At 37.5% G+C, this 27652-nt stretch overlaps 1 protein-coding gene across 1 annotated transcript; it reads right to left on the bottom strand.

Moving 5' to 3' along the window:
• Positions 1–9124: 9124 nt before the first annotated feature.
• Positions 9125–12444, bottom strand: LOC141613994 (protein FAR1-RELATED SEQUENCE 5-like). The gene is made up of 5 exons (XM_074432744.1): positions 12438–12444; positions 11451–11765; positions 10380–11367; positions 9366–10212; positions 9125–9145 (listed from the first exon to the last, which is right to left on the bottom strand). The coding sequence occupies exons 1-5, from the start codon at positions 12442–12444 to the stop codon at positions 9125–9127; spliced, it is 2178 nt and encodes a 725-aa protein (XP_074288845.1).
• Positions 12445–27652: the final 15208 nt, after the last annotated feature.

Genomic DNA, 27652 nt, shown 5'->3' with positions numbered 1-27652 from the left:
TCAGTAAACTTAAAGAGATTAAGTTGTGTGTTACTTGGCAAAGTATATTGTAGAGAGATAAGGGAGTTTATACCAGATTAATAGTGAGTTTTAGGATGAATTGTGGATCGTTTTCTCAATGAGGATTGAGGAGTATTTATAGACTTTCACCTTTTGTCACGTAGTGGCCAAGTGGCTAGCAGGTGGAAAGATTGTTCTACCCTCGGCCGAGGGACCCATGGCGAGGCCGGGCCGGCAGGCCTGGTTGACTCCATGCCGAGGGGACTTGGATGTGAGTACGCGGATATGTCTCCTACCGGGTGGTTGCCTAGCCGAGACCCAGTGACGGGCCGACAAAGTCGTCGGCTAGGGTCATCTAATACGTTGACTTGCTGTCTTTTGTCTTTGACCTTGCTCAATATGTTGACTCGGTCAGCGGGTGCAGAATATGCCCCATCAGTATCCGTAAAAAAATTAGTTTAAAAAAGTGTAAAAGTGCATCTATAATTTTAGTGTTGAAAAATTTGTAAATATATATATATATATATATATATATATATATATATTTACAAATTATGTATATATATATATATATATATATATAGGCGGGATCCGGTGAGGACGGCTAAATATTTGAGGATTGAGGACGGTATGAAATAACACATTTTATTCAATACAATACCACGCGCAAAAAATCAAACCACAAAACACAAAAACGCGCAAAAAAATCAAACATAAAATTAGACGATTGATATTTCATATTCTACTACAACTTTCTCTCTCTAAAAACTGAAAAAAAAATCGAAGAAAATACTGATAAATTGTTGAATCAATCAAGATTACGAAGGAATACGAATCATTGCTGCATATCATCGCATTTTTCTTTGAATTAAGGTACAATTTTTGATCTAAATTCTTCCGATTTTCCATTTTAGGTATATTTTCCAGAAATAATTGATCAATTGGTTTAAGTACTCAATATATTTGCTCTGAATCTTTGGTCGGATGTTTTTATAACATAGACATGCATATAATTTGGGTAAAATCCGAAAAATGTTCATTCTAGGGTTTCAGAAATGTTGTGCAATTATTTTAACATTTTCGTGCAAACATATTCGCATGAACTAATTGATAAAATCGATTATTTTTCATCTACTTTCATATTATTGATCGTGTTTGTGTGTCTTACTGCTTCGCAAAATTTCTCTAATTCATTTAATTTGCGTTTGTATGTAACATCACAGATAATAGATGAAGAACACGAGAAAAACGTATTGTATTATATTCTGATATTGTATAATGTATTGTAAATCTTGTGATATTGTATAATGTATTGTAAATCTTGTGATATTGTATTGTAAATGATGTGAGATTTTATTATGTATACTGTCTAATACTATAACTAGTTGTGATATTGTATTGTAAATGTTGTGATATTGCAACTGGCTGTGATATTGTATTACATTCTGATATTGTATAATGTATTGGATGAAATATAAAACTAGTTGTGAAATTGTAATGGATATGTTGTGATATTGTATTGGATATATTGTGATATTGTATTTGTAGACATGGAAAAAAATTCATGTTGTATTGAATTTTTTGTGTTATGCAAAAATTGTTTTGTAATGACGTAATTTGTCTCAGGTTTTTGAAGAAATACAGTCATGAACACGCTGGCACTCACAGAAACTCCAACAGAAAAACCTTGCAAAAAGAGAAAAGCTATAAACGATAATATGTCCCAAAAAAACTCCACAAAAAAAAAACAAACCAACAAAGGGAGCTCCAAATGTGATGACAGGAGATACCTCCGATCATAACAAAATGATTGTGCAAAATGAAAATGAGGATGGTTTAGAAATTATGGACGTGATTGAGCAAAACAAAAAAGGAACTGGTCGACATGAAAGTGAGCACAAATTTGTAACAAAATGTAGGCCAAACAAGCTGTTTGAGCTTATTTGTGAGCTTAATGATGAGCAAAAGAAGGCAGTGGAAGAAATTGGTTTTGGAGGCTTGTTGCATTTAAAAATTATTAAGGAGATTCCTAGAGGGATTGTGGAATTGCTTATAAAAGCTTTCAAGCATACCAGCTACATGTTTAGGGCGAAAAAAATCGAGTTTTTGTTAAGCAAAGCTGATGTGCATGATGTATTCCTGTTTCCTAGGGTTGGTGCTAGGGTGCAGAAAACTATGACTGGTAATTGCAAAGTTACTGCTGATGATGAATTGAAAGTTGAGTGGCGAAGAAAATTTGGATTAGAGAGTAAGGCAGACTTTATTAAGTTGAACATTGTGCATGATAGATTAATGAGTTGCAATGAGTCGGGTGATGATTTCAAGAAGCTGTTTGTTTTATATAGCATGTCTATTTTCTTGGCACCTACAACAAATTACACACTGGATTTCAAACTGCTTAGGGCTGTTGAAGATGTGCCAAACATAAAAAATAGTGACTGGAGTTTTTATGTTTTTGAGCAGTTGGTAGAGGCTGTTGGTAATTTTAAGGAGGGGACCAAAAAGACAAGTACTATTACTGGTTGCATACTTGTGTTAATGATATGCTATTTCCATAGGGTGAATTTTAAAGGGGATGTGTTAGCCCACAGCCTACCGCTTATTCGACACTGGGATCATAAAGAGTTGACAAAAAGAGCTAAAAGTGAGTTGGCGACAGGTGCATTGGGGAATGCTGTCCCGTCTAAAATTGTTTACCCTATCTGTGAGCAGCCAGGTTATCAAGAAGATCAGCGACCTCAAACTGAAACTGAAATACCAAAGGGATACATGTTGATGAAATTGCCTCCTGGGATACAAAGTGACGAAGAAATAAGAGGAAGCGCATTAGATGTAAGACAAACTTTATAACTGTGTTACCTTTTGAGATAATTTTCTGATATTCTTAAACCTTATTAGTATTACTAGTATTACAATATTAATTGATAGATGTGACCTTGATATTGTATTATGATTTTTAAAAATGCTAGGAAATTCATGAATTTTTTTTGAGAATGACGAGGGATTCAACATTGTTTTACAAAAGATACACTGATAATATGAAAGAGTTCAACTCAAAGATAGCTGGACCTGTTGGAAATGATACAAAATCAGATGAACTGGGTAGTGATAAAACCGAAGCAGCTGAATGTCCTCCCAAGGAAGATACTGTAAAAGAGACTGGTGAAAAAACTGTTGATGGCAATGATAATAAGGTAGAAGAAAATACAACTGAAAAAGATCAATTTGGCAGCCAAATTCCTCAAACACTACCTTTTATGAAAGATCCATTCTACCATAGCTTTATCGACGGTTTGGTAATGAGGGCAAAAGAAATGTATGATTATTCACAAGGGATGCCATCATTCGACGTATGGACTGATATGTTGAAAGCTCAGTATAAAGAATTGGACAAGTCATACGGTGGTTGTACTGATAAAGACCTCCAAACGGATTCTCAAGTAATCATTGATGACATGATTTATGGGGATATGAAACAGTGCCCTAATTTGGATGAGATATTAGCTAATGTGAATGTACAAAATGAAGAAATTAGTGAGGAAGTCGTATATTCCCGTAGAAGAGGTGCACATGCAAGTGAAAACAATGAAAAAAAGCAAAACAACAACTGTTCAAAAAGGAGGAACAAATGAGTCAAGGAGTTTACTTAGTGACTATTTGCTCCACTCAAAGACTATACCAGAATGTGCATTGTTGGTATCTCAGAACTTAGGTTGTACCGTACAATGTGGACAACCAGATAAGCAAATGAGACTACTGTCAGAATTCTTGCTGGGAAATAGACAGTTGTTTGAATCAGTTTTGAAGAAACGGAAAGAGGTCATGGATTATTGTTTCATTCACGATCATACAATTGAGAAATCGTAAGTCCATTTTCAAACATTAAAAAATTTAAAAGGCTTACTGCTATATTAAGCATATTAGTAAATTGATCTTTGATTTGGTTGATAATGTACGACAGAGAAACACTTGCAACATATGGGACTTACCATGTAATTTCAAGATCAGATATAGAATCATTATTGCCTAATGTGAAGATTGAGTCGTCTGTGATTGAATCGTGGTCAATTTTGATGAATGAGTTGTCAAAAAAGGAACTAGAAGCACCAGTACCAAAAAGGATTTTCTTTGGGCTTGCACATGCCGTAAGTTCTAATTCTTAAAAGTGTGATATTTTATTGAAAACTGTGTATTATTGGGAAAAAAAATTAATTCAGGACTACAAAAGAAATTTAAACCATGAGTGATAAAAATTGTTTCATAAATATGTGATATTGTAATGCAATATTTGTGATATTGTAATTTAAGTCAATTTTTTCTTCAATTAGTATGATATTGTATTGAAGAGTTTGTGTTATTGTACTGTATGACAGTTGTTATTGTAATATTGATTAATATTGTATTGAAGAGTTTGTGTTATTTCAATTAGTGTGATATTGTATTGTAAATGTTGTGATATTGCAAGTAGCTGTGATATTGTATTACATTGTGATATTGTATAATGTATTGGCTGAAATATAAAACTAGTTGTGAACATGGATATGTTGTGATATTGTATTGGATATATTGTGATATTGTATTTCTATTTATGGAAATTTTTTTCAATTAGTATGATATTTTATTGAAGAGTTTGTGTTATTGTAGTGTAACACAGTTATTATTGTAATATTGATTAATATTGAAATGAACCTATTGTGTTATTGCAATGTTACAGACACCTCTAGAACAAATCTTAATGCTAAATGGAGAAGAATTTGAGAAGACAAAAACACTTACTGAAGAAATAGCTGGAGCATGGGATATATGGCAAAATGTTTGCAGCCAGCCACTAAACTTAAATTCAGATCTGGTAAGACACTAGCATTGTCAAAATTGTTTGTGTTATGCCATTTATTTACTGATTAAACTGATAAAAAATTTTCATGCAAACTTTATTAGGTGTTACTGCCTTTGCTGATAAGCGAACATTATTTCTGCATATGCATCAACTTTCAAAACGAGACAGTGGACTACTTAGACAATAGGCTCTATGACAACTTCGAAGAATCAGAGTTTTTTTACCTTGCTGAGTTGGCTGTAAGTCTTAAACTCAAACTTTACTGCAAAACTACAATTGATGTGTTTTATTAAATTGGAGGAATTTTCTTTACATTAATGAGATTCTTAATTGTTGTCAAAAATGTATAAGCAAAGACATTTGGGAGTTACATGTGCAGCAAAGGTTTAAAGCAAGGAGAAAAAGTGCAAATGTTTCCCTTAGTTAGTAAGAAATTCAAGTGGCAATCAAAGGATTTTAACTTAGACTGTGGGGTATTTATGATGCTGCACATGATGTTTTACAATGGGGAAATATTTGATTATGATTTGAATGATGAAATGAAGAGGAAATTATATCGAGCTGAGATAGCAGCAACATTGGTTTTCAGTGATTATAACCATACCAGGACTGAAATAATGGATACTGTTGCAAACTTCAACACACTAAAGGAATCGTTGGAACCAATCCTGTTGGAAAAAAGGAGGCTGAAAAGAGAAGAGGAAGAAAAAGCAAAAGCAGACAGTCTGAAGAAAGTTTGTACACCAAAGTCAAAATTCAAAGGTTAATTACTTTTACTTAAGCGCTCATTTTCTTCTTAAACAACATAATTTTATTTGGTACTAAAACAGCTGCATCACCTGAACTGTTCTTTAGGGTTGAAAAGACCAGACGACAATGATTGCAATACTAGTGTCTTGGGTAGCCGTCGAAAAGGAAATTCAGATGGTTTTGGGTGCACATACAACTGTGGCAAAGCTGGTGATATGCTGGTTATATCCAAATTTATGAGGAACAATCAAGCACTTTTAGCAAGCTTGTTGAAAGTAAGAAAAGAAGTACTTGACTACTGCTTATTGGACGACCACACATTCTCTATAGAGTAATATTGAAAACTATTATGATATCCTCAACTATTTTAACTGATGTCCATCATTTATTTAGTAGCATATGGAAAGAATATTTCAACTAATGCTCATCCTATACAATTGCTTGTAGTGAATGTGTTGCTGTCTACGGCGAAGAAGCAAAACTCCTCAGAGAAGATATACTATCAATACAACAGACCGTGAATGTCACGAGCAAAATGACTGAATGTTGGGCACACCTACTGAATGACATTGAGTACAAGGACCACAGCACAACAACTTTACTGTTTCTCGGACTTTGTCACATGGTATGCAATATTATTTACAAGTAGTTTAGATATTTGATTGTAAAATATTGTAAATTTAATATTATTACAATGAATATGTGCTGTTATTGATAAACAACTATTTTGCAAACAGGATGCTGTTCACGCATTATATCAACAAGGAGGTGATGAAAGTCAGGATGAAACTCATAAATTGAGGATTTTTGAAGCTTGGGATACTTTTATTACCGCAAACAACGGTACATGCAACTTGACAGCTAAGATTGTTTTCGTACCAATGCTATTTGAAGACCATTACTTTTGTGTTTGTATAAACTTTAACAAAGAAAAGGTTGAAGTCCTAGACAATACATCCTATGATAAATGGGAAGATACAAGTGTTTACAAACTGGCAGATATTGTGGTAAGTTGAATGCTTTAGTTGATAATGGAAATCTGAGAAATTGTTGGATAATATATGTGGGTTTAATCCGATGGTTGTCTTGAAATGTGTCAGGCTTCATGCATGAGTGACTATCTGGAAGCAAAGAAAAGGCCGAAAGCTGAAGAAATAGAAGGATTTAACATTGTTAACGTAAGCTTCAAATGGCAAAAACCGGAACTAAAGAACAATGAATCCGACACTTTTCTAATGCTGCACATGATAAGGTATGAGGGAGAAGTATTTGAAGCAGATCTTGATGGAAAGGTTGGCGGCAGATACTATTGGGCAGAAATGGCAGCAGCATTAGTCTTGGCTGACATAAATGGAATTAGGGATCAACTCATTCAAAAAGTAGCAGAGTTCACACCAATAAAGGAAGAAGTCTGGCCTCAACTGAAACTGAAAAGAGATGCATCAATGAACAAAAAACCTGTAAAAGGAGGCAAGGGTTAAGATGTGCAAAAGCCGGTGAATACTGAAATGCCTGTTCTTCGTAGTTCTCCTAAAAGGTAAATAAAAAAAATAAAAAAATGGCTAATGGGATATAATAATGTCATTACTTTGTAAAGATATTCGTTTTTGTTTTATTTGACTATGGAGATATATTAATCGGTGCACATATTTGGGATTGCAGTGGTATTGTCAATGAGCAAAACACAAGTGGTGGTCAGAGGATCAAAACAGTTGCACAATATGCAAGAGCAAGAGGTCGAGGTAGAGGTCGAGGACGAGGCAGCAATGTAGGAAAATAGAAAGTGTGTAATCTGACTTAGGAATGAATGCATTGTGAGATTGATTTGTAATAGGTAGACAAAAATGGGTTTGGAGTTTGATTTGTAATAGGTAGACAAAAATGGTACAATCTAGATCGTTTGATAAGGTTTTGTAATGAAGATATATCAAATTAGTGTTAATGTGCTATTTTAAAAGGGTTCATGCATCTATTTGTTGAGCAATTAGTTTATCTTATAGGTGTGATATTGGAATGAATGCATTGTGAGATTGTATTATGTAATTCGTGGTATTTAAACTTTAAATCGAACATTAGGTGAAATTGGTACTTTAACAGCATTCAAAATGACATATTATTTGGAAAAGGCAAAAACATGTGATATAGTAACTCTTATTAAACAAACATTGGTCACACTTGACTGAGAAAGCTCTTTATTAGAAACAGTGATATTGTATAGAAGAACAGCTGATATTGTATTGAATAAGTTGAAATATTGCATCACATGACACGTCTAATTATGTGGTATTGTATTGAATACGTTGTGATATTGTAAAGAATACTGTAACCTATCACCGTTACCTCGGAATATTTTTGCATGAGAAATCTCTTTATTAGAAACCGTGATATTGTATAGAAGTACAACTGATATTATATTGAATAAGTTGAAATATTGTATCACATGACACGTCTAATTATGTGGTATTGTATTGAATACGTTGTGATATTGTAAAGAATACTGTAACCTATCACCGTTACCTCGGAATATTTTTGCATGAAAAATCTCTTTATTAGAAACCGTGATATTGTATAGAAGAACAGCTGATATTGTATTGAATAAGTTGAAATATTGTATCACATGACACGTCTAATTATGTGGTATTGTATTGAATACGTTGTGATATTGTAAAGAATACTGTAATTAATGGGTCAGTTGCGGTATTTATTTAAGACAAGTATGATATTGTATTCGCTATCTTGTGATATTGTATGGCCTAAAAATGTGAGGATAATAATTATTCCCACTTGTGATATTTATTTAAGACATGTATGATATTGTATTCGATATCATGTGATATTGTAGAAACTGCGAGGATAATAATTATTCCCAAAAAAGTAAAATTTTGAATTGAATATTGTGCGGTATTGTATTGAACAGACTGTGATACTGTAAAGAATACTGAAATTATTGTGATACGTGTTGTGTTTATTTGATCCAAGTGTGATATTGTATTCGGTATAATGTAATATCACATTATACTTCAAATGCAATATCATAGTTCTAACTATGAAATATCACAATATGTACATTAAAAAACCCATCATCATCAATATTCCACCACATTCATTTTAATCTGCAAGTTCAGAACATGGACATTGAAATATTAGACTTCTGATAATACTTTTTGGAATCTTTATTTAAGAAATACCACACGCCTGACTATGCAATATCACAACATGTACGGTAAAATATCAGACATCTGATAATACTGTTTTAAAGCACTATGGAAGAAATATCACCCGTCTAACTATGAAATATCAGACGTCTAACTATGAAATATCACACTTATATCACTACGTAAATCCTAACTTATGGAGTGTAATTGCTATAATAGTAATGAAACTATGACATGTATATCCTATATATATTGAGCTTCATCAACAAAGAATCCTCCAACTATATATATTGAGCTTCATCAACAAAGAATCCTCCAACCAAGAGACGATGACACAAATAATGTTTTGGATGGCCTTGATGAACATGAATCAGTATACCAGTCAATCATCATCTGAACTCCCCTGAAAAATGCAAAACAGCACAACAAGTAGTTGTCAGCAAATGAACAAGCACAGTTGATACAGTTTTTGAAATTAAGATCATAAACAGCACAACGAGTAGTCGTCAGCGCTCAATATCAAAAGTATATACAATTCCAAAAATAAAACTCATAAACAGAAATCGTATGGCACCTTACTTATAGAAAGAATGTAATAGAATATATTTATTTAGGTAGCATACATGATTCTCGATGTCAGGTACAAAAGGATGAGGGCAGTTACGCTTATCATGGTTAGCCAATTGTTTGCAATTTTTGCAAAGCCTTTTTGGCTTCTCTGCTTTGGCAATGCATTGTTGCTTTGTCGATATCATTCTATTCCCACTACCCTTGTTCTTTGCCTGACGAGGCGGTAGAATCCTCACCTCAGTTGAGGAACTACATCCAAGAAGCATTTCCAACTCCTGCTCTTTTGTCATTGACTGTGCTTGTGGATTGAGTTTGACCCGAAATTGCTTCAATGTGTCAGCAAGATCAGTGATCTGATTGTTAGGCATAGTTCTCAGCAAACTGATAGTTGAGTAGAACTCTGACCATAATTTGCACATCTCCAGCTTCCTTACATCAGTGGCATCAAATTCGTCAAGTAACTCACCATGTGAACCATATAGAGGGATCTTTTGTGCATTCTTTGTCCAGCGCATAAGTATGTACTTATCAGGCAAAGTCCTAACTTGTTTCCCAGAGAAAACCCAAATAATGTGTCTGCAAATAATACCCTTCATATTAAACAACTTACAAGAGCATTCTGCATCGGTGCTTGTAGAATTGAATACTACTTGATAAGTCTTCTGCATTCTAGCGTCAGTAACAACAATGACCTCTATACCGTCGACAGGTGGTGTGAAGCCACCAACACTAAGAGAACACATGGAGGCAGCAACCTCTTGTTGAAAATCTTTGAAAATAGCATGGGTATAAACCTTGGACGGATGAGCTTCCAAGTGTAGAGACGTAGCTAATTGGGGTAAAGTATAATCACTGTCTCGATCATGTTGCTTTTGAGTATGGCGTTGTTGATCCATGGCGCTTTGAAAACGCATCCAAAACTCAACAAGTGTACCATGTATATTTTCAAAACGCTTGAAAAAGCTATTCTGGCTCTCCGATCGTTGAGTTGTTCGGAGAAGACATCCCATAGGAATATCACGATAATAGGGATCCATCTCCTTCTCTTTTTATACATGTATGACAACCATGAATTTGCTTGCAAGTTATGTTCAACAATTAAGTCAGACCACTTCCGTTCAAATTCTACAGGTTCCAAGTCAGAGTCCCAAACAACAGTATTCAAACGACTCACAAAATCAGTCTCCTTGGATATTGTAATTCCAATCTTGTCAGCGACCTTTTGCATAATATGCCACATGCAATATCTATGCTTAGCCTTCTTGAAAACTTTGGGTACAACCTTCTTTATTCCTGGACATTGGTCAGTGATTATACATTGCGGCTCTCGCTGACCCATAGTGTCTAAGAACTTCTCAAAAACCCACTTAAATGAATCGTCATCCTCATGAAACAACAATGCAGCAGCAAAAGTCACAGATCTTTTGTGGCGGTCTACCCCAGTAAAAGGAGTGAAAATCATAGAATATTTATTTGTACCGTAAGTTGGATCAAAACTGACCAAATCACCAAAGGAAGAGTAATTTCGACGTGCCTGTGCGTCACACCAAAACACACGAACCAAACATTTGAAAGAATCCACTTCATAAGCAAAGTAGAACCCTGGATTGGTTTCACGAAGGTTCTCGAAATTATAGATAAACAATTGAGCATCTTTATCTCCTATGAAACATTTGATATCCCTTCCAAAGTTCTTAAAATCAATCAATTGAGCACCAACATTCTCATAACCATCTGCATGTTCCTTAGAATATCTATATGCCGATGTAGGACCTAAATTAACTTTTGATTGATCAATAATTGCCTTCTTATGAAAAAGATGAAGGTGTCTCTTTTTTCTTTGAAATTCTTGATTTGTGAGCGAACAAAGACGATGATTATGCCATTCACGAAACTGAGTTACAACATAAACATCCTTGATAAGGCGAAATTCAATCATAGCATCACAACCAATCCTAGTTCGTTTATTGTTTTTAATATCAAACGGCTTTATAAGTGGCTGCTCCACTACACTATCATGAACAATAGCTTTTCTTTTCTTACCATCTCTAAACCCTTCACGATTATAGACAACAAGTTTATAAAAGATGGCACCATCAACATTTTTTTTTGAGAGGACTTCCTAGGTTCAAAACCACATGCTTCTGCATAGACATTATAAAAACTGATAGCGTCTTCCAATTTTGCAAAAATCTGACCAAGTTGAGGTTTAAACTGAATTGCGACATTTCTTGACCATAATTCAGTACCACCAGGTGTGGATTCCAAAAACAGATGATGTTCATGATAAGAAACATGAGGTTGTTCAATGCGGGGAGTAGAAGTAATTTCAGCAAAATGATTATCATTAGACGTAGGTGGGGAAGGACTTTCAATGCGTGGAATAGAAGTAATTTGAGACACACTAGTATTGTGAGAGATGAATCCAGAAGAAGGTACACAACTATCAGCATCTGAAAAAGAATGCAATATAAGAAGCAATTTGAAACATAACAGGTAATAAGCAAACAGTAGGGGGGACAAGACTAATGACAAAATTTGGTATTCTAATAGTTGTGATATTGTATTGAATATGGTGTGATATTATATTAGACAACTGTTATTATTGTAATATTGTGAAAGCAGTTTCAAGGTCTGCAAACGAATATAGTACGAGAATGCATTACAACAGCCGATAACAGATGTAAAGTAAACAATAAGTTACAATGACGGCAAAATCAAGAGAAAATTGAAAATATAGGTAGCAAAAACAGTATGAAACTTGAAATTTCATTCAGTACACCAATAAAACCGTAAGAAAAGTAAAAATATAGACAAATTCAGAAGAACGAAGTAACAACACTAGCAAATGAAAATATATGTAGGAAAAACAACAAGTAAATAAAAATAAAGCTGCATATGAGGAATTAGACATAAAATCGAACACAAAGCAGGAAGAAGAAGAGTAATTCAAATATGTGTAACAAAAACAATAATTACATAAAAATAAAGCTGAAAATTGTAAATCTAAACATGAATTCATAATAAACGTAGCGAATATGTGGAAAAAAACAACAATAACAACAAAATAAAGCTGGAAATTAACAAATCAAGGAAAAATCAGCAGCAACAGAAAGAAGATGTACCTGACATAGCGATTTAGATTGAAGACAAGTGTAATCCTTGATAAGAAATAGTAATCAACGAATCGCGCAAGAAATAAACAGAAGAAAGAAGGAATCCATGGATGTCGAGGAAGATGAATTTAGAGAGAGAAAGAAATTGATGATTAAAATTAGGCAACTGAAAAAGCTGAGTAAAATTAGGGAAGCAGGGGGTATATATACAAAGAAACGAAATTACCAAACTACCCTTAATTCTATGTGTTAAATATAAGACGTGGGATCTATTACTTTAGATGGCTTAGATTGATCCTCAATCCCTAAATATATGAGTTATACTCATATGATCCTAATTCTATATATATATATATATATATATATATATATATATATATATATATATATATATATATATATATATATATATATAGAATTAGGATCATGTGGGTCCACCCTATCTTTTTGAGTCCGTGAGTTCGCAGAACAATATCAGGGGGTTATACTAAATAATATCACGGGTTTTTATATACAATATCACACCGCTGAAGCACTTACGCCCGCTATTACTAACTTCTTTTTCTCATACTTATTTTTACACCAATCAATTCCCGTACCGGAGCTACGACAAACACCACTACCTCGTACACTTCTATGCCGGCGAGTCCCTTTTATCACGTCTGAGTCGACACGATAACCACATCTAAGAACCAGTCATTCAATTCTTATCGTCTGCAAAATTTATTAACCCTAAATTCCTTTAAGTTGTACGACGTTGAACATTTTTATAAAATCTCTCTTGTACCATCAAATCATGAAAGGACACCAACCATATTTGCGCGTGAACCATTCATCAGACAATTATTACTCATGAAGGTGTGAAACACCATGTGTTTTCGAGGGCACTTGGGATTGTTTTAACTAGGGTAATTAATAATATCAAACGTTTTGAAGTGTTGATCAGATCAAACATCGAAAACATTATCCATAACAAAAGTTCTCGCCATTGCAATCATACATACTAACTAATACGAGAGTGGAGAAGCTATTTTTTCATGGTATTGTTTAGTAATTCTGTAATATTGTTTTATTACTCGTGATATTGTTTAGTATAACCTGTGATATTGTGTCTGGACTCACGGACTCAAATATATAGGTGGACTCACCGGATCTTGCCTATATATATATATACTTAGGATCCGGTGAGAACGATCACTCGGTGAGAATGACTCACCATCACTACGCTAAATCTGGCCATCAATAACGAGCGTATCACAACGGTTCAATGCATATAATAACGACACTTAGATTACCGTTTTCCAAATATTGGCGAGAACCTAGACCGCGCTAATAAGAATAACGATTTTCCTCGAAAACCGTTGTTATTATGATGTGACAACGGCTGTTTAAGAAACCGTTATAAAAATCGTTTTTAACGGTTTCCAAAAACTCGTTATAGAATCACGCTTATCAACGGTTGTTAGACAACCGTTACCAGTTTAAGAAAACGGCGTTTCGAAAACCGTTACTAAATTAACATCAGCAACGGTTTTTGGTACCCGTTGTTATGTTATAACTACGGGTTTCTTGTAACCGTTATCATTTTCTATTATTAAAGAACGGTTCTTCTGTACTCGTTGTTATTTGTTATTTACGGGTTAAGTATAACCGTTGTAAACTTTTTTTCAATGTTTAATATTCAACAAATGCATGTATGATAAATAATGAACCATTGCATGCATTGTTTTGTTTGACCATTATTACTATCCGTCCATTATTATATTCACACATGCATACATATTTTCCTATAAATATCACTTATAATGTGATCAATTAACCATATCCACTAATTCAAAGTTCACTTAATTATAGCCTATGATTTAAGTAAAAATATTACACTTCGATCACCATGTTGTCGTCGTCTTCTACACCCGCCGAATCACAATTAAATACCCGCTATGTCCATACTATTACCTGTATTTATACACAACCTTCCAATCAAATATGATGACAATGGTTAGGCTTTTTCGAGAAGTTTTACTTGGATGAGAGATATGCTTTGTCAAGGCGGTTATACGAACGTTAAAAAGGTCCATCCAGGTTGGGCTAAAGGTGGTTTTCTTGGGTACACAATTATTGAGTTCGAAATTCATGGGAAGAAGCATGACTCTTATCGGCAAGCCAGAAAACTCCAAGCAAGATATGAGGATCATGATGCTGGGAAGACAAATTATTATACGGATGATGGGTTATAAGCGCAATATTTATGGATTGCAACCGATTGTGACATTAATCTATTAAGAACATATCGACACTATATTGACACCGTGCCTCGTTCATGGGAGGCGGAATAAGTGCCACTTAATTATCCACATATTGAATTCCTAATATTTATCTCAATCGCAAGGGAATTACGAGATGATTATGTTGATTAATTATTATTATTCTAATTAATGTTGTTGAAACCGCGCGTCTTTTAATTTCTTGTTATGTATGTGTTTTTCTTGAATATGCGTGGTAGTGTATTTTATTTTCTAATTATTTATTGCAAATTACGTAGGTTTAAAATATTTGTTAATAAGTCAACTTTTACATTAATTAGTTAATTAATGTTTAGGAATTAATTTCCAACGGTTTTGAAAAAAATTATAAATGTGACTATAAATGTTAAAGCATCCTTTATTAAAATCCATTAATCAAATCAGAATATTTCATCCCCATTACACAAATTTGAAACAATATGGCAATGAACTCTAATTTTATCAACAACGAAGAATGGCTTACATAAACGATTGCAGATGATGAGAAGGTTCTCGCCGGGCTTACCGCCAATCAACACCCATTAAACAAAGCTTCCCTTGAATATCAACGGAATTATTGGATTAAGAGGTGTGAAGCAGTCCGGCTTGTCAACCAAGCCTCATCATCATCATCATCTTCATACCCTCGTCAGCGTATTACTCGCAACTTGGCTGCAGCGAGAGATATGTTGAGTTGTACTCTTCCAACCTTATCTCCACATGCAAGTCGCGTCCTTGCATATATTCAATCTGTTATTGCAAATATGAAGCCAATGACCCAGAAGTTAGCTGTGTACCAGAGTGGCGTAGTTGGTGGCAGGTTGAGAAGCGCTTTTTACTCTTAACCGGGGTTGTTCCGGCTTATTATACATCTTCTGATTTCTAATAAATGTTGTAATGTATTTGGTTTAAAATTAAATAAAATGATCATTTTGAAAGTATTGAGTTATGCTTGTTTGATTTGATTCCATTTTTTTAACTCCATAGATCGGTCAGTAATCAAGATTACTGCTACATAATACTCATTAACAACGGTTCTCCTATAACCATTGTCAGTTTGTTCATTAACAACGGTTCTCCTACAACCGTTGTCAATCGTGACGCTCTAACTTCAATGTGGATCGTTCATTAATTATTTAACCATACAACTCAATATATTAAAAAACAATACATGAAATATATGACCATACGACCCAATATATTAAAAAAAAAGTACGTGTAAGATATGACAACGGGATTTTTTAAGCCGTGGTGAATATTTCTCATTATTCTTGATTTGACCAATGTACGGACTGTTCATCTGACCGATGCATGCCTACATATGTACAGACTGTGATGCGTGCATTTTATATAGACTTATTGTACCATATTTGCACGCATCTCTATGCATTTTGTGTAGTGTTTAGGTCTACAAATGTCCCCCGAATTGTCTACTTTGGTTTCTCTTCTATTATTTGTAGGTATGACCAGGAGAGGAGCGTAATCAAGCCTAAAACATGTCCCTATGCATGCATTTAGGAGATGAGTTGAGTCGGAGCTTGGAGACTACTATTTTGAGGCGCGCATAAAAGTAAGGAAGCTAGTCAAGCAATGGAAGAGCTTCATATCACTAGTGCCTACTTTGAAGAGCCATATCTCGAGTTCTGCAACTGATTTTCAAGTGATTCCAATTGAATATGAATGGTTGTCCTGTTAGATTTCCAACGCCACCAAAAACACTCTGTTTGCCCAAGTAACGATGAAATGACGGCCATTTGAAGTTCAGTGCGCGAAGCAAGAATTGTGCGCTGAAAATCACTCGATCGAGTACTAACTTGCTCGATCGAGTACCTAATGTCCTCGATCGAATGGTGCCTTTTTGATAGTGTTCGATCGAGTACCTAATGTCCTCGATCAAGAGGTTTTTGCTAGGAGTTACTCGATCGAGGAGTTCTAAAGTCCTCGATCGAGTACTTTTCTATCTGACGCAAGACTTTAATATCTTGTAATCGTATCTTAGGAAAATAAATATCTCTCCTTTAAATAGGAGAGACTTAATTAGGTTTTAGGATCTTCCATACAACGTTTCCTCTGTTTTCTTATTCTATTCGACGTTGCTCTTCCTTTTCCGGATCTGAACTCTTGTTATTTCTTTTCTCTCTTTTATGTTATTTCCCTTTGCACATCTCTCTTTATCATGTTGTTTATTATTTCTTTATCTTTCGTTCTTGCTTTATTTACCACTATGCATAGCTAATTTATCTAATGCTAGGATTAGGGGAGCCATGATAGTATAACAATGATGCGATAATTTGGTTTAGGAGGTTTTGTTGTGAGAATTGATTAATTAGCAATATAACTATAATTATTAGGTTGAACGCATGCAACTAAAATAATTAAACTGGTTAAATTCAGACCTAGATCGAGAGATTGGAATGAATAGACCTGCTATGAACAATAGACTACACTAATGAGGGCGAGAGATAAGTTAGTAGTATTTTAGGGCGGATAGCGGACCGAGAGGACCTTTCCACTACCCTTCTCACATCAGACCGACTGACCTACCTTTAGCTGATTTGTGTGATATCATGGTGAACCGACATCCTAGTATCTCTTTCTAGATTTCCTCTCAATCCCTTTCACTTTTGCCTTGTTACTATTTTCATTGCTTTTAGTTTAGAAATCAACTCAAACCCCCCATTTTGTGACATTAGACAGACCGAATGACAGGTAGATAGTGACCGCCTCCCTGTGGATACGATACCCAACTTACCTCTGCTGCATTAGTAGAGCCAGTTGGTTTTATTTTTGATAGGGTTGCGACAGCCGTGTCAAATTTTGGCGTCGTTACCGGGGAGGCAACTATTTTATTTGCTTGTTTTATTTTTGCCTGTCTTTAGCCTTAAGGAATTTATTCCTTGAGGCAGTTCTTATATTATCCTTTAGTGTTATTTTGATAGGCCCTACAGGTCCTACCTAGACAGGTCTAGGAAAGAGATCGTCAAAGGGAAGGCTTGAGTACCTTTGATCTTACACCTATGTTCCATCTTATGGCGCAACAGGTGGTCTACTGTGAGAGATGTGGTGCTGCTGGGCACAATGTTGTTATTTGCTTGGCAAAGAACGACGAAGTCTATGCGTTTAGGCAGCATAGACAAGCTAGTCAACCCTTTGCATATGTGCCGCCACATCCGCTTCAGAAACGAGGCTATTAAAAACCTCCGTTCGTTTGGCCACCACAACAACAAGCTCCTCCTTCTGATAAACAGAAAGAAGAGATGCTAAACTAAAGTCTTTGGTGAATACACTTGCACTTCAAGTGCAATAAACTGGTAAATCTAGAGAGGCTCATATCAAGGAACTTGAGTCTCAAGTAGCTCGATTAGCTGCCGAGTTGAACTTTAGGCACTCAGAGAAGGTATACGCTACCTACACTGAAAGCGGTCTTTCCTATGAAGGAACTGGACTACCTATTCACGATGATGATATGTATGACTCGGAGTTCGAAGATTTATCTGAAAACAGAGCATCATACGAAGACTTCTGCATTGTTCAGCAACAAGAACTCGATCGAACGAGCTACGATGTTCGATCGAATGGAATACACGAGGAACCACTCGATCGAGCAGTTATATGTGTTCGATCGAGTAATATTCAGGAGAAGAGCTCTCGATCAAGTAACGATTTTGCTCGATCGAACATAATGGCCATGGAGAGCAATGCTATGTCATCTAGGTCCGTTTCGGATGACAATTTGGAAGAAGACAATAGTTATGGTGAATCCCCCATTTGGAAAGCCAAGCTGGACACTTTAGAGGCTGCAATATACGGGATAGAACCCACAAAGGAGGGGAACGAGAAGGTAGCTAAGTCAGGGAATGTTCCTAGCACGGTCGAGGTAATATACTCTTTTGTCAATGATTCCGACGTTAGGAGCGACCGACCTGAGGTAGTTAACAAAAACTTCACGATTATTGTTATGGTTGATACTCAAATATCTCAGGTGACTTCTGCTTTATGTTTTGATGCTCCACCCTCTCCAGGTTGGACAAATATATTAATAATGTTTCACCGTATTTGTCATCAAAAATTTGTTAAGCCAAGACGGTATCTCATATTGATTTCATATACTCCTTTTCTATTTTGGTGCTACTTATGATTTTGTGTAGCACATGCGCAGATTTAGATCAGTTGCTAAGAGCTTTGAGTTGCTTTGATTATGACCAACTGGAGCAACTGGATGAAGAAAAGAAGGTCGAGCTGGGACCTATCTGAAACTAGCGGTGACCGAGAGGCAACCCGGAGTTTAAGCTTTTTAGTTGATTTTCGAACATTTCAGTTTTGTTGTGTGTAATAATTGGTTTTCAAACCATAGGATGTGAACAATTTAGGCTTGGTTTTTGGTCGTTTTTGTGGTCGTTTATTGCGTCTTTGCAGGTGTTTTCTTGAAGCCTAAGAGTTGCGCAATAGGGAGCTCTCGATCGAGTACTATCCTAGTCGATCGAGTGTTTAACTCCCTCGATCAAACACTTATCCTTCTCGATCGAGCATCCACAAAAAACTGACATTTCGATCGAGTAATCCTTTTTCCTCGATCGACCACTTTTGCAGCCTAATGTATTCAATCGAGTACCATATCTTCTCTATCGAGTACCATCGAGTTCGTTGTTTGGATTCACTTCCAGTGACGTTGCTGTTTGCGACCTCCCATGTTGCTGGCTGTTTGGGGAGGTCCCTACTTCGCGTACTCTTGTATGTTTTCCGCAGCTTCATTCTCCTTTTCAGTTTGCATTTCCTTTCCCTGTTTTTGGGTACAATGAGGGCATTGTACGATTTGGTTTGGGGAGGTGATATGCATCCATATCTATGTCTGCATTCATTTTTTATTGCATTTCTGTTATCACGTTTAATTTTTGTATGCATTGTCTTTTATTTCCAAAAATTCAATAATCCCATAAAAAATTAGAAAATTCTATAAAAATTCAATGATTTTCACGTTTACTTTTGCATATAGGTTGAGTCGGAACGGTAGATTTCGATGATGAAAGTGCACTATAATTTGTCCTTTTGCTTAAGCCTTGCATAAACTATATCTTATTAGCTTTGTCTTTTTGCATATCTACGAGTTAATGTTAAAATTTAGCTGAACAAATAGACTTGACCTGAAGTTTTGGCAAACTACTTATATTCTAAGTTTTTAAAGCCTTAAAACTGGTGTCATTTATGACCAGTTCATGTAGAATTGTGAGTAGTTACTCCTTGCATAACATGTAACATTAATTTGCGCAAGTATGAAATTTAATTGCTTATTGCCTGCATACATTCGGGTTAGTGGTTGGTGTTACATGCAGGGAGGTGCTTACATTTTCTTTTCTTCCATTTTACCCATAAACTCCACATTTAGCCAAATTTGCCTTTTGACCCTTAACTACATCCAAATTTAGCCTGCCTTGTCAAGCTAGTTTAGTGTATGTTTTTGCGGTATATTATTTATTGAGCCGAGTTTGGTTTGTATTTGATTATCGGAGTTGGTAATTTATGAAGAAGAAGGAGAGTTGAAATGATGAAAAAAAAAAGAATTCGAAAAAAAAGAAAGAAAAAATCAGAAAAAAAACTGTGAAAAAAGAAAAAAAAGGAGAAAAAAATGACAAAATTTGATTGTTGACGGTTTTTACTCCCGTGCTTTATTTGTATTTTATGAGGAGTATGTTTTGGTTGAGTGAGTTTGTGTGCCGAAATAAGGGGCACTTGTGCTCATTTCTAATGATTAGGAATCAAATATGGTTCATTTGGTTATGTTAAGTTAGCTAGCTTGGCTATTAACCTCACATTTCCAGAACTGTTTTGCCTTTTCTTACCCATTACCTCACTTTTCCATATTTTTGTATGCCCTCAGCTGTGACAGACCTTGTTTGGTTGGAATGTATGTGTACGGTAGTGTGACACCCCCATACTCCAAGTGCCTTACCAGGACCACTCAGGTATAGGGACGTCACCATCTCGGTTTCCCGAGGCAATGATAATCAAAAGACAATAATGAAACATAATTTAAATCGTAATAAAGTTTAAGTTATTATAATCCAAAACCAAACTGATAAAATACGATACAAGTTCTCCAAAAACTAAATGTCTAAAAACTAAACAACAATGTCTGACAACAGCGGAAGACTCTTCTAACTACAAGTGATGACTCATCCCAGCTAGCCCATAAGCACCATATCAAACCTGCTCAACAACTGCTCACCATCCCCGAATGGATCACCACTGTTTTATATAACAATTAAACGGAGTCAGTACTAATTACACAAAACAAGATACAATATAACATTTACCAAAAGCACAATCGTCACATCAAACCCCGGTCTCCATAAACAATCTCCACGTAACTGACTACACAATAAAGTGTGTAGCCCTGCCAGAGTACCCATCGCAACAGATACTCCACACCGCCAGTGGGGGACCGCAGCCGTACCCACCAAATCCCCGCTCATCTCCATCGAGCGATAAACCCAAGTCCATTAATGTGCACAACCCTTATGCGGCGGGTTCCACAGAAGGCGAATCATGGGCGTGAAGCCACTCCCGCAAGTGACTCCACTCAGCCAGGGACACGCCCCGAAGAACACAGACAGATAAACAGCAATCATAATACAACCTCAACAACCGTCTGAAATAATCAATAATACTAACTACAGCACAATACACCACACATATCATGTAACTAATACTGAGTAGGGAAAACCCTACCTGAAATGCAATCACAAACAGCAGACGATCTAGCAGCTGTCTCAAAAACACTCTTCTACGAATCCTCCTCCTATTCACATAATCATATAATTACTAACAATCACAATTAACCATCAAAACCCCCAATCCCCCAAATTAGGGTTTAAACAAAGTTCATTAAATGCTATAAAATTGGTATGTAGATCTTACTCTCGACGCAAGGATCACAAGGACACAAAGAATGATGAAATCATACCTCTCAAGCTCCGGGATTTGCCAATAACACGGATGATGCGAATAACGTAGTCTCAATCTCCTTTTTAAGATTATTAGGTTTGTAAAAGTGTTCAATAAAGATGACGGTATGAATTATATACTAATCCGTGTTATTAACAAAACCCGTCAAAATAATACCCGTTAACCGACCTACTCGATCGAGTAACTAACGTACTCGATCGAGTACCCAGGCTACTCGATCGAGTACCCTACAGGCCGAACACTGTTTCTAAAACCAAAACACTCTTACTCGACAGAGTAAGGCCTACTCGATAGAGTACCCAGAGACTCATAAAACCGTAGTATTACAGTCTTCCCTCCTTAAAAAGAACTTCGTCCCCGAAGTTCAAACCACAACAAAATAAAAACATACTACCACACTCCCGACACTACAACTAAAACAAAACTCAACACAAAAACTCCCGACACATGCTACCAACATGCTACCAACCCAAACTCAACCCGACACAACTCATTACTAACTATACCAAAAACAACATAAAAAGATGCAAAAACTCTTCGCGATCATCTCCTACCCCCTTAAAAGAAACAAGGTTACGTCCCCGTAACCATACATACCTCATCAAAAATAAACGGATAGCGCTCTCTCATGGACTCCTCTACCTCCCATGTAGCCTCCTAAACCTCATGATTAGACCAAAGAATCTTAAGCATGACTGTCTCGCTATTTCTAGTTTTCCTAACCTTCCGGTCAAGAATCTGCTTAGGCACCTCAAGGTAAGACAAGGACTCATCTAGCTCTATGTTCTCTGCCTCTAACACATGTGACGGATCACTCACATACTTCCGCAGCTGAGATACATGAAACACATTATGCACCCTATCCAAAGAAGACTGTAAAGCCAAACGGTAAGCAACCTCTCCAACCCAGTCTAAGATCTCATATGGTCCTATGAACTTCTGATTCAGCTTGCCTTTCTTCCCAAATCTCATGACCCCACGCATAGGAGACACTTTCAGAAGAACCTTTTCCCCAACCTGAAACTCTATATCCCGGTGATGTAGATCTGCATAACTCTTTTGCCTATCCTGAGCTGTTCTCATCCTTTCCCTGATCATCTTAATCTGCTCAACCATCTCATGTACCATCTCTGGTCCCAAAACCACTGCCTCAGCGCTGTCGTCCCAACAAGTCGGACTCCTACATCTCCTCCCATATAAGGCCTCAAATGGCACCATGCCAATACTAGTGTGATAGCTGTTGTTGTAGGAAAACTCGATCAAATCTAACTCTGCTCCCAGCTACCACCAAAATCCATCACACAAGCTCGTAACATATCCTCAAGAGTCTTGATTGTTCTCTCAGTCTGACCGTCTGTCGCAGGATGAAAAGCTGTACTCATCTTCAATGTCGTTCCAAAAGACTCCTGCAACTCTTTCCAAAACCATGAGATAAACCTCGAATCTCTGTCAGATACTATGTCTTTAGGCACCCCATATAACCTTAGCACATTCTTCCGATAAGCCATAGCTAATTGTGCCTTAGTCTATGTATCTTTCGTTGGCACAAAATGAGCTGACTTGGTCAGTCGATCCACTATAACCCATATCATGTTGTTACCCTGCTGGCTCTTTGGCAAACCCACGATAAAATCCATGGAAATGGATTCCCACTTCCACTAAAGATACCTCTAAAGACTGAATCTTACCTTGTGGTCGTCGCTGCTCCCCTTTAACTCTCTAACATGTCAAACAACGGGCCACAAACTCAGCTGTTTCTTTCTTTATCCCAGGCCACCAAAAAGTCTTCTTTAAATCTTTGTACAGCTTGTCACCACCTGGATGTACCGAATATGGTGTACAATGTGCCTCTGTCATGATTGTCTTTTTCAGCTCTTCATCATTAGGGACACACCACCTCCCATTAAACCTCAAACTACCGTCTGTATGAATAGAGAATCTAGACGCTGTCCCTTTCTCTACTCCAGCTCTCCACTCCACCATCTTGGGATCTAACACCTGTTTACCTCGAATATCATCATATAGATCAGGCTGCACTGTCAAATCTCCCATGGCATCCCCTTTCTGGATCATTTGTATCCCAAACTTCCTAACCTCATCTCTCAACCTCATCAAGGATATGGGTGTGCACAAAGAATGTACACTCTTCCTGCTCAAAGCATCTGCAACTACATTGGCTTTCCCTTCATGGTAGATAATATCCATGTCATAATCGCCAATCAACTCCATCCACCTCCTCTGTCTCATGTTCAACTCCTTTTGAGTGAAGATGTACTTGAGACTCTTGTGATCAGAAAATACCTTAAAGGTCGCCCCATAAAGGTAATGTCTCCAAATCTTGAGAGCAAACACAACTGAACCCAACTCCAGATCGTGTGTAGGATAATTCTCCTCATAAGGCTTCAATTGCCTAGAAGCATAGGCAATCACTTTACCGTTCTGCATCAACACACATCCCAACCCATTCTTTGAGGCATCAGTATAAACCTTAAAGTTCTCACTCTCTTCAGGCAATGCTAAGGTTGGAGCTGTGGTCAAACGCTCCTTTATTGTCTGGAACGCCGTTTCACAACTTTCATCCCAACGAAACCTATTCTCTTTCCTCATCAAAGCTGTCTTGGGTCTAGCAATCTTGAAAAAATCTTTCACGAACCGTCTGTAATATCCAGCTAAACCCAAGAAACTCCTGATCTCAGCTACATTCTTTGGTGCTTCCCACTTGGTAACTGCCTCAATCTTTGCAGGATCCACAGCTACCCCTTCCTTTGAAATCACATGCCCCAGAAAGGCAACTTTCTCTAACCAGAACTCACACTTGGACAACTTGGCATACAACTCATGCTCCCTCAATGTCTAAAACACAGTCTTGAGATGCTCCTCATGCTCCTCCTTAGTCTTAGAATAGACAAAGATGTCATCGATGAAAACCACTACAAAGTTGTCCAAAAACTGACTGAAGACTCTGTTCATCAAATCCATAAACACAGCAGGTGCATTAGATAACCCAAAAGGCATCACCACATACTCATAATGGCCATACCTCGACGTGAAAGCTATCTTTGGTATGTCCTCCTCTCTAATCTTCACCTGATGGTATCCCGACCTCAAATCAATCTTGGAAAAGACTGATGCACCACTAAACTGATCAAATAGGTCATCTATCCTTGGCAAAGGATACTTCTTCTTCACCGTCACTCGGTTCAACTCCCTGTAATCTATGCACAACTTCAGGCTCCCATCTTTCTTTTTCACAAAAAGAACTGGTGCTCCCCACAGTGATACACAAGGTCTAATGTATCCCCTCTCTATCAGATCATCTAGCTGTTTCCTGAGCTCCTCCAACTCCTTAGAACCCATCCGGTACGGTGCCTTAGAGATTGGCCCTGTCCCCGGTTTCAGCTCAACACTGAAATCTATCTCCCTCTTCGGTGGCAACCCCAGAATCTCATCTGGAAAGACATCTGGAAACTCCCCCATAACTGGTATCTGCTCAACTGTCGGGCTCTCCATCCTGTCATCTCTCACATGGCACAAGATCATCGGGCACCCCTTCCTCAAACAAGACTTCAAGGTCACAGCTGCAATCAACTTAACTTTGGGTTTGACAACAAACCCACAATAAGATACACTAATGCCCTTTGGACCTCTCTGAGACACTTTCTTTTGATGACAGTCTATCTTAGCTTTGTACTTTCCTAACCAATCCATCCCGACTATCATCTCAAAACCGTCTAAAGGAAACTCTAGCAAGTCTACAGGTACATCGACTTGCCCAACTATCATGGATACATCTCTATACAACCTCCCACACGATACAGACTCACCCGAAGGTATAAAAACTTCCTCTCTTACAGACTCATACTCTCTCAGACCGAACTGCTTAACATGACTCGAAGATACAAATGACTGTGATGCCCCCGAATCAAACAAAACAAAGGTATAAACACCGTTAACTAGAAAAGTACCAGTGATAACATGAGCGTCGTCCTCAGCTGCTTTCTTCTCCATCATGAACAGCTTGCCACTGGTCTTCTGCCCACCTCCCTGGACTATACTAGCTGAAGTAGCCGGTTTAGCACCCGACCCCTGGTTGTTGTTAGTGTTCGTAGCAAGTTTCTGATAAGATTTACCGCCATTGCGGTTTCCCCCACCGTTGTTGCTCTGACCTCCCCTGTTATTCCATGACCCAGCTGGTCTGTTGCTCGCATAACTCTGTGCAGGACCCTGAGAAAAGCTACCCTGTCCCGGCCTCTGAATACCTCCACTCACCGCACTGGTGCACTCATGTCTCATGTGGCCCATACCGCCACAGTTGTAGCAGGTCATACCCCAGCTACCCCCACTACAACCACGACCTCTCCCAAAAGAAGCCCCAGCACTAAACCCCGAGCCCGATGAATATGCTCTCGCCTGAGTGTGGTTACCCTTCTTATAGTTGGATTGGCCACCTCCCTCACTCTCAGCCTTTCTTTTCTCAGCACCTCTCTCTCGGGCCATCTCCACTAGCCGCTCAGCCCTCCCAGCTCTCTCATAAGCTTCCTTAACATCCGTAAGGACTCCCACAGGTAACTTCTCCATGATCTTGGGGGTCAACCCCTTCTCAAACCTCAGAGCTAGGTTCTCATCACTCTATCCAATATCCTCAGTATACCTAGCCTTCTCATTAAACTGTCAGTAGTACTCAGCCACCGTCATGTCAGCTGTCATCTTAAACCCATCGAACTCCTCTCTCAGCTTACTCCTCACATTCTCCGGCACGAACTCTCGCCTCATAGCCTTTCTACACTCTTCCCAAGGAATAGCAGGTAACCCCTGCCTCGCATACATATCCCTAACGTTCACATTTACCTTGTCCCACCACTCACCTGCCGCCGCCCTCAAGTAGAACGCAGCTTGTTCCACTTTCATCTCATCCGGGCAGTGCACCAAATCCAGGATGTTCTCCATCTCTCTGTGCCAATTATCCAGAAGAATTGGCTCCCCGGTCCCCTTGTACTCTTTTGGGTTAAACCTCGCTATGTAGAGACTAATCTTTGAATGATCAACATCCTTATCCTTCCCCACTCTCTTTAAAGCTTCCGTAAGAGCATCTTGGTGCTCCAACATCTTAACTATGTCATCGGTGGTCATGCTCTCAGCTCTAGCATAAAGGGCGTTTCTCTTTGGCGGCATCTTGTAACTATATAAGAAAAGGTAGATATAAACACGCATACTATAACCCAAAACACGTATACAACCTGCACAAACCCCACTCGATCGAGTACCAGAACCCACTCGATCGAGTGACCAACCTACTCGATCGAGTGCCTCGACTCTTGAACCTAATCAGACTCCTGCCCAAAAACATACTCGATCGAGCTGACAAGACACTCGATTGAGCGCCCCCTACTCGATCGAGTACCCAAAAACACGGTTCTGTCCAGAAAACATCAAACTACCTACTCGACCGAGTCACACTCACTCGATCGAGTGCCTCACCCACTCGATCGAGTGCCCCCCACTCGATCGAGTCATGCAGACTCGTATAAACTACCCGCATGTTCATCTCACTTTCCCAACATAATATACAAGTTTTATAAGTTTAACAAAAATAAACGTAACTACGCATGCAAATACGCGCAACTCCTTATATAATCATTAAAACGATCTATTCATGTGATCAAAATGCCACATTATAAACACGCCACATACTTTTCATTCAATTCAACATCCAAACACGTCTCCTTCAACTTTTATCCATACTTTCAATTCTCCACATCCAACATCCAACAGTTCACAACACATGCTATTAGGTACACATACAGAACAAAAGACAACACTTACGACCTTGACACGTACCCCATGTGACCGGTTCAAAATTTCAGGGCGAGTTCGCGACTTTAGGACGTCTCCCAAGCCTTTGCATTAGCTCCTACAACTTTTACCCCGGGTTCATTTTAATTGACTCCCTATGGTCATTAGATTCATTGGTTACAGGTT

This window comes from Silene latifolia, chromosome 11, assembly GCF_048544455.1.
Source record: "Silene latifolia isolate original U9 population chromosome 11, ASM4854445v1, whole genome shotgun sequence".
Lineage (NCBI taxonomy): Eukaryota > Viridiplantae > Streptophyta > Magnoliopsida > Caryophyllales > Caryophyllaceae > Silene > Silene latifolia.
This window is presented reverse-complemented; position numbering and strand designations above follow the sequence as displayed.

Coding starts and splice junctions, on each gene's coding strand:
- LOC141613994 (XM_074432744.1), bottom strand. Junction 10,213..10,379: donor AACTTGCAAGCAAATTCATG/GTTGTCATACAT, acceptor GCGTTTTCAAAG/CGCCATGGATCAACAACGCC. Junction 9,146..9,365: donor TACCTGACATCGAGAATCAT/GTATGCTACCTA, acceptor TGCATTTTTCAG/GGGAGTTCAGATGATGATTG.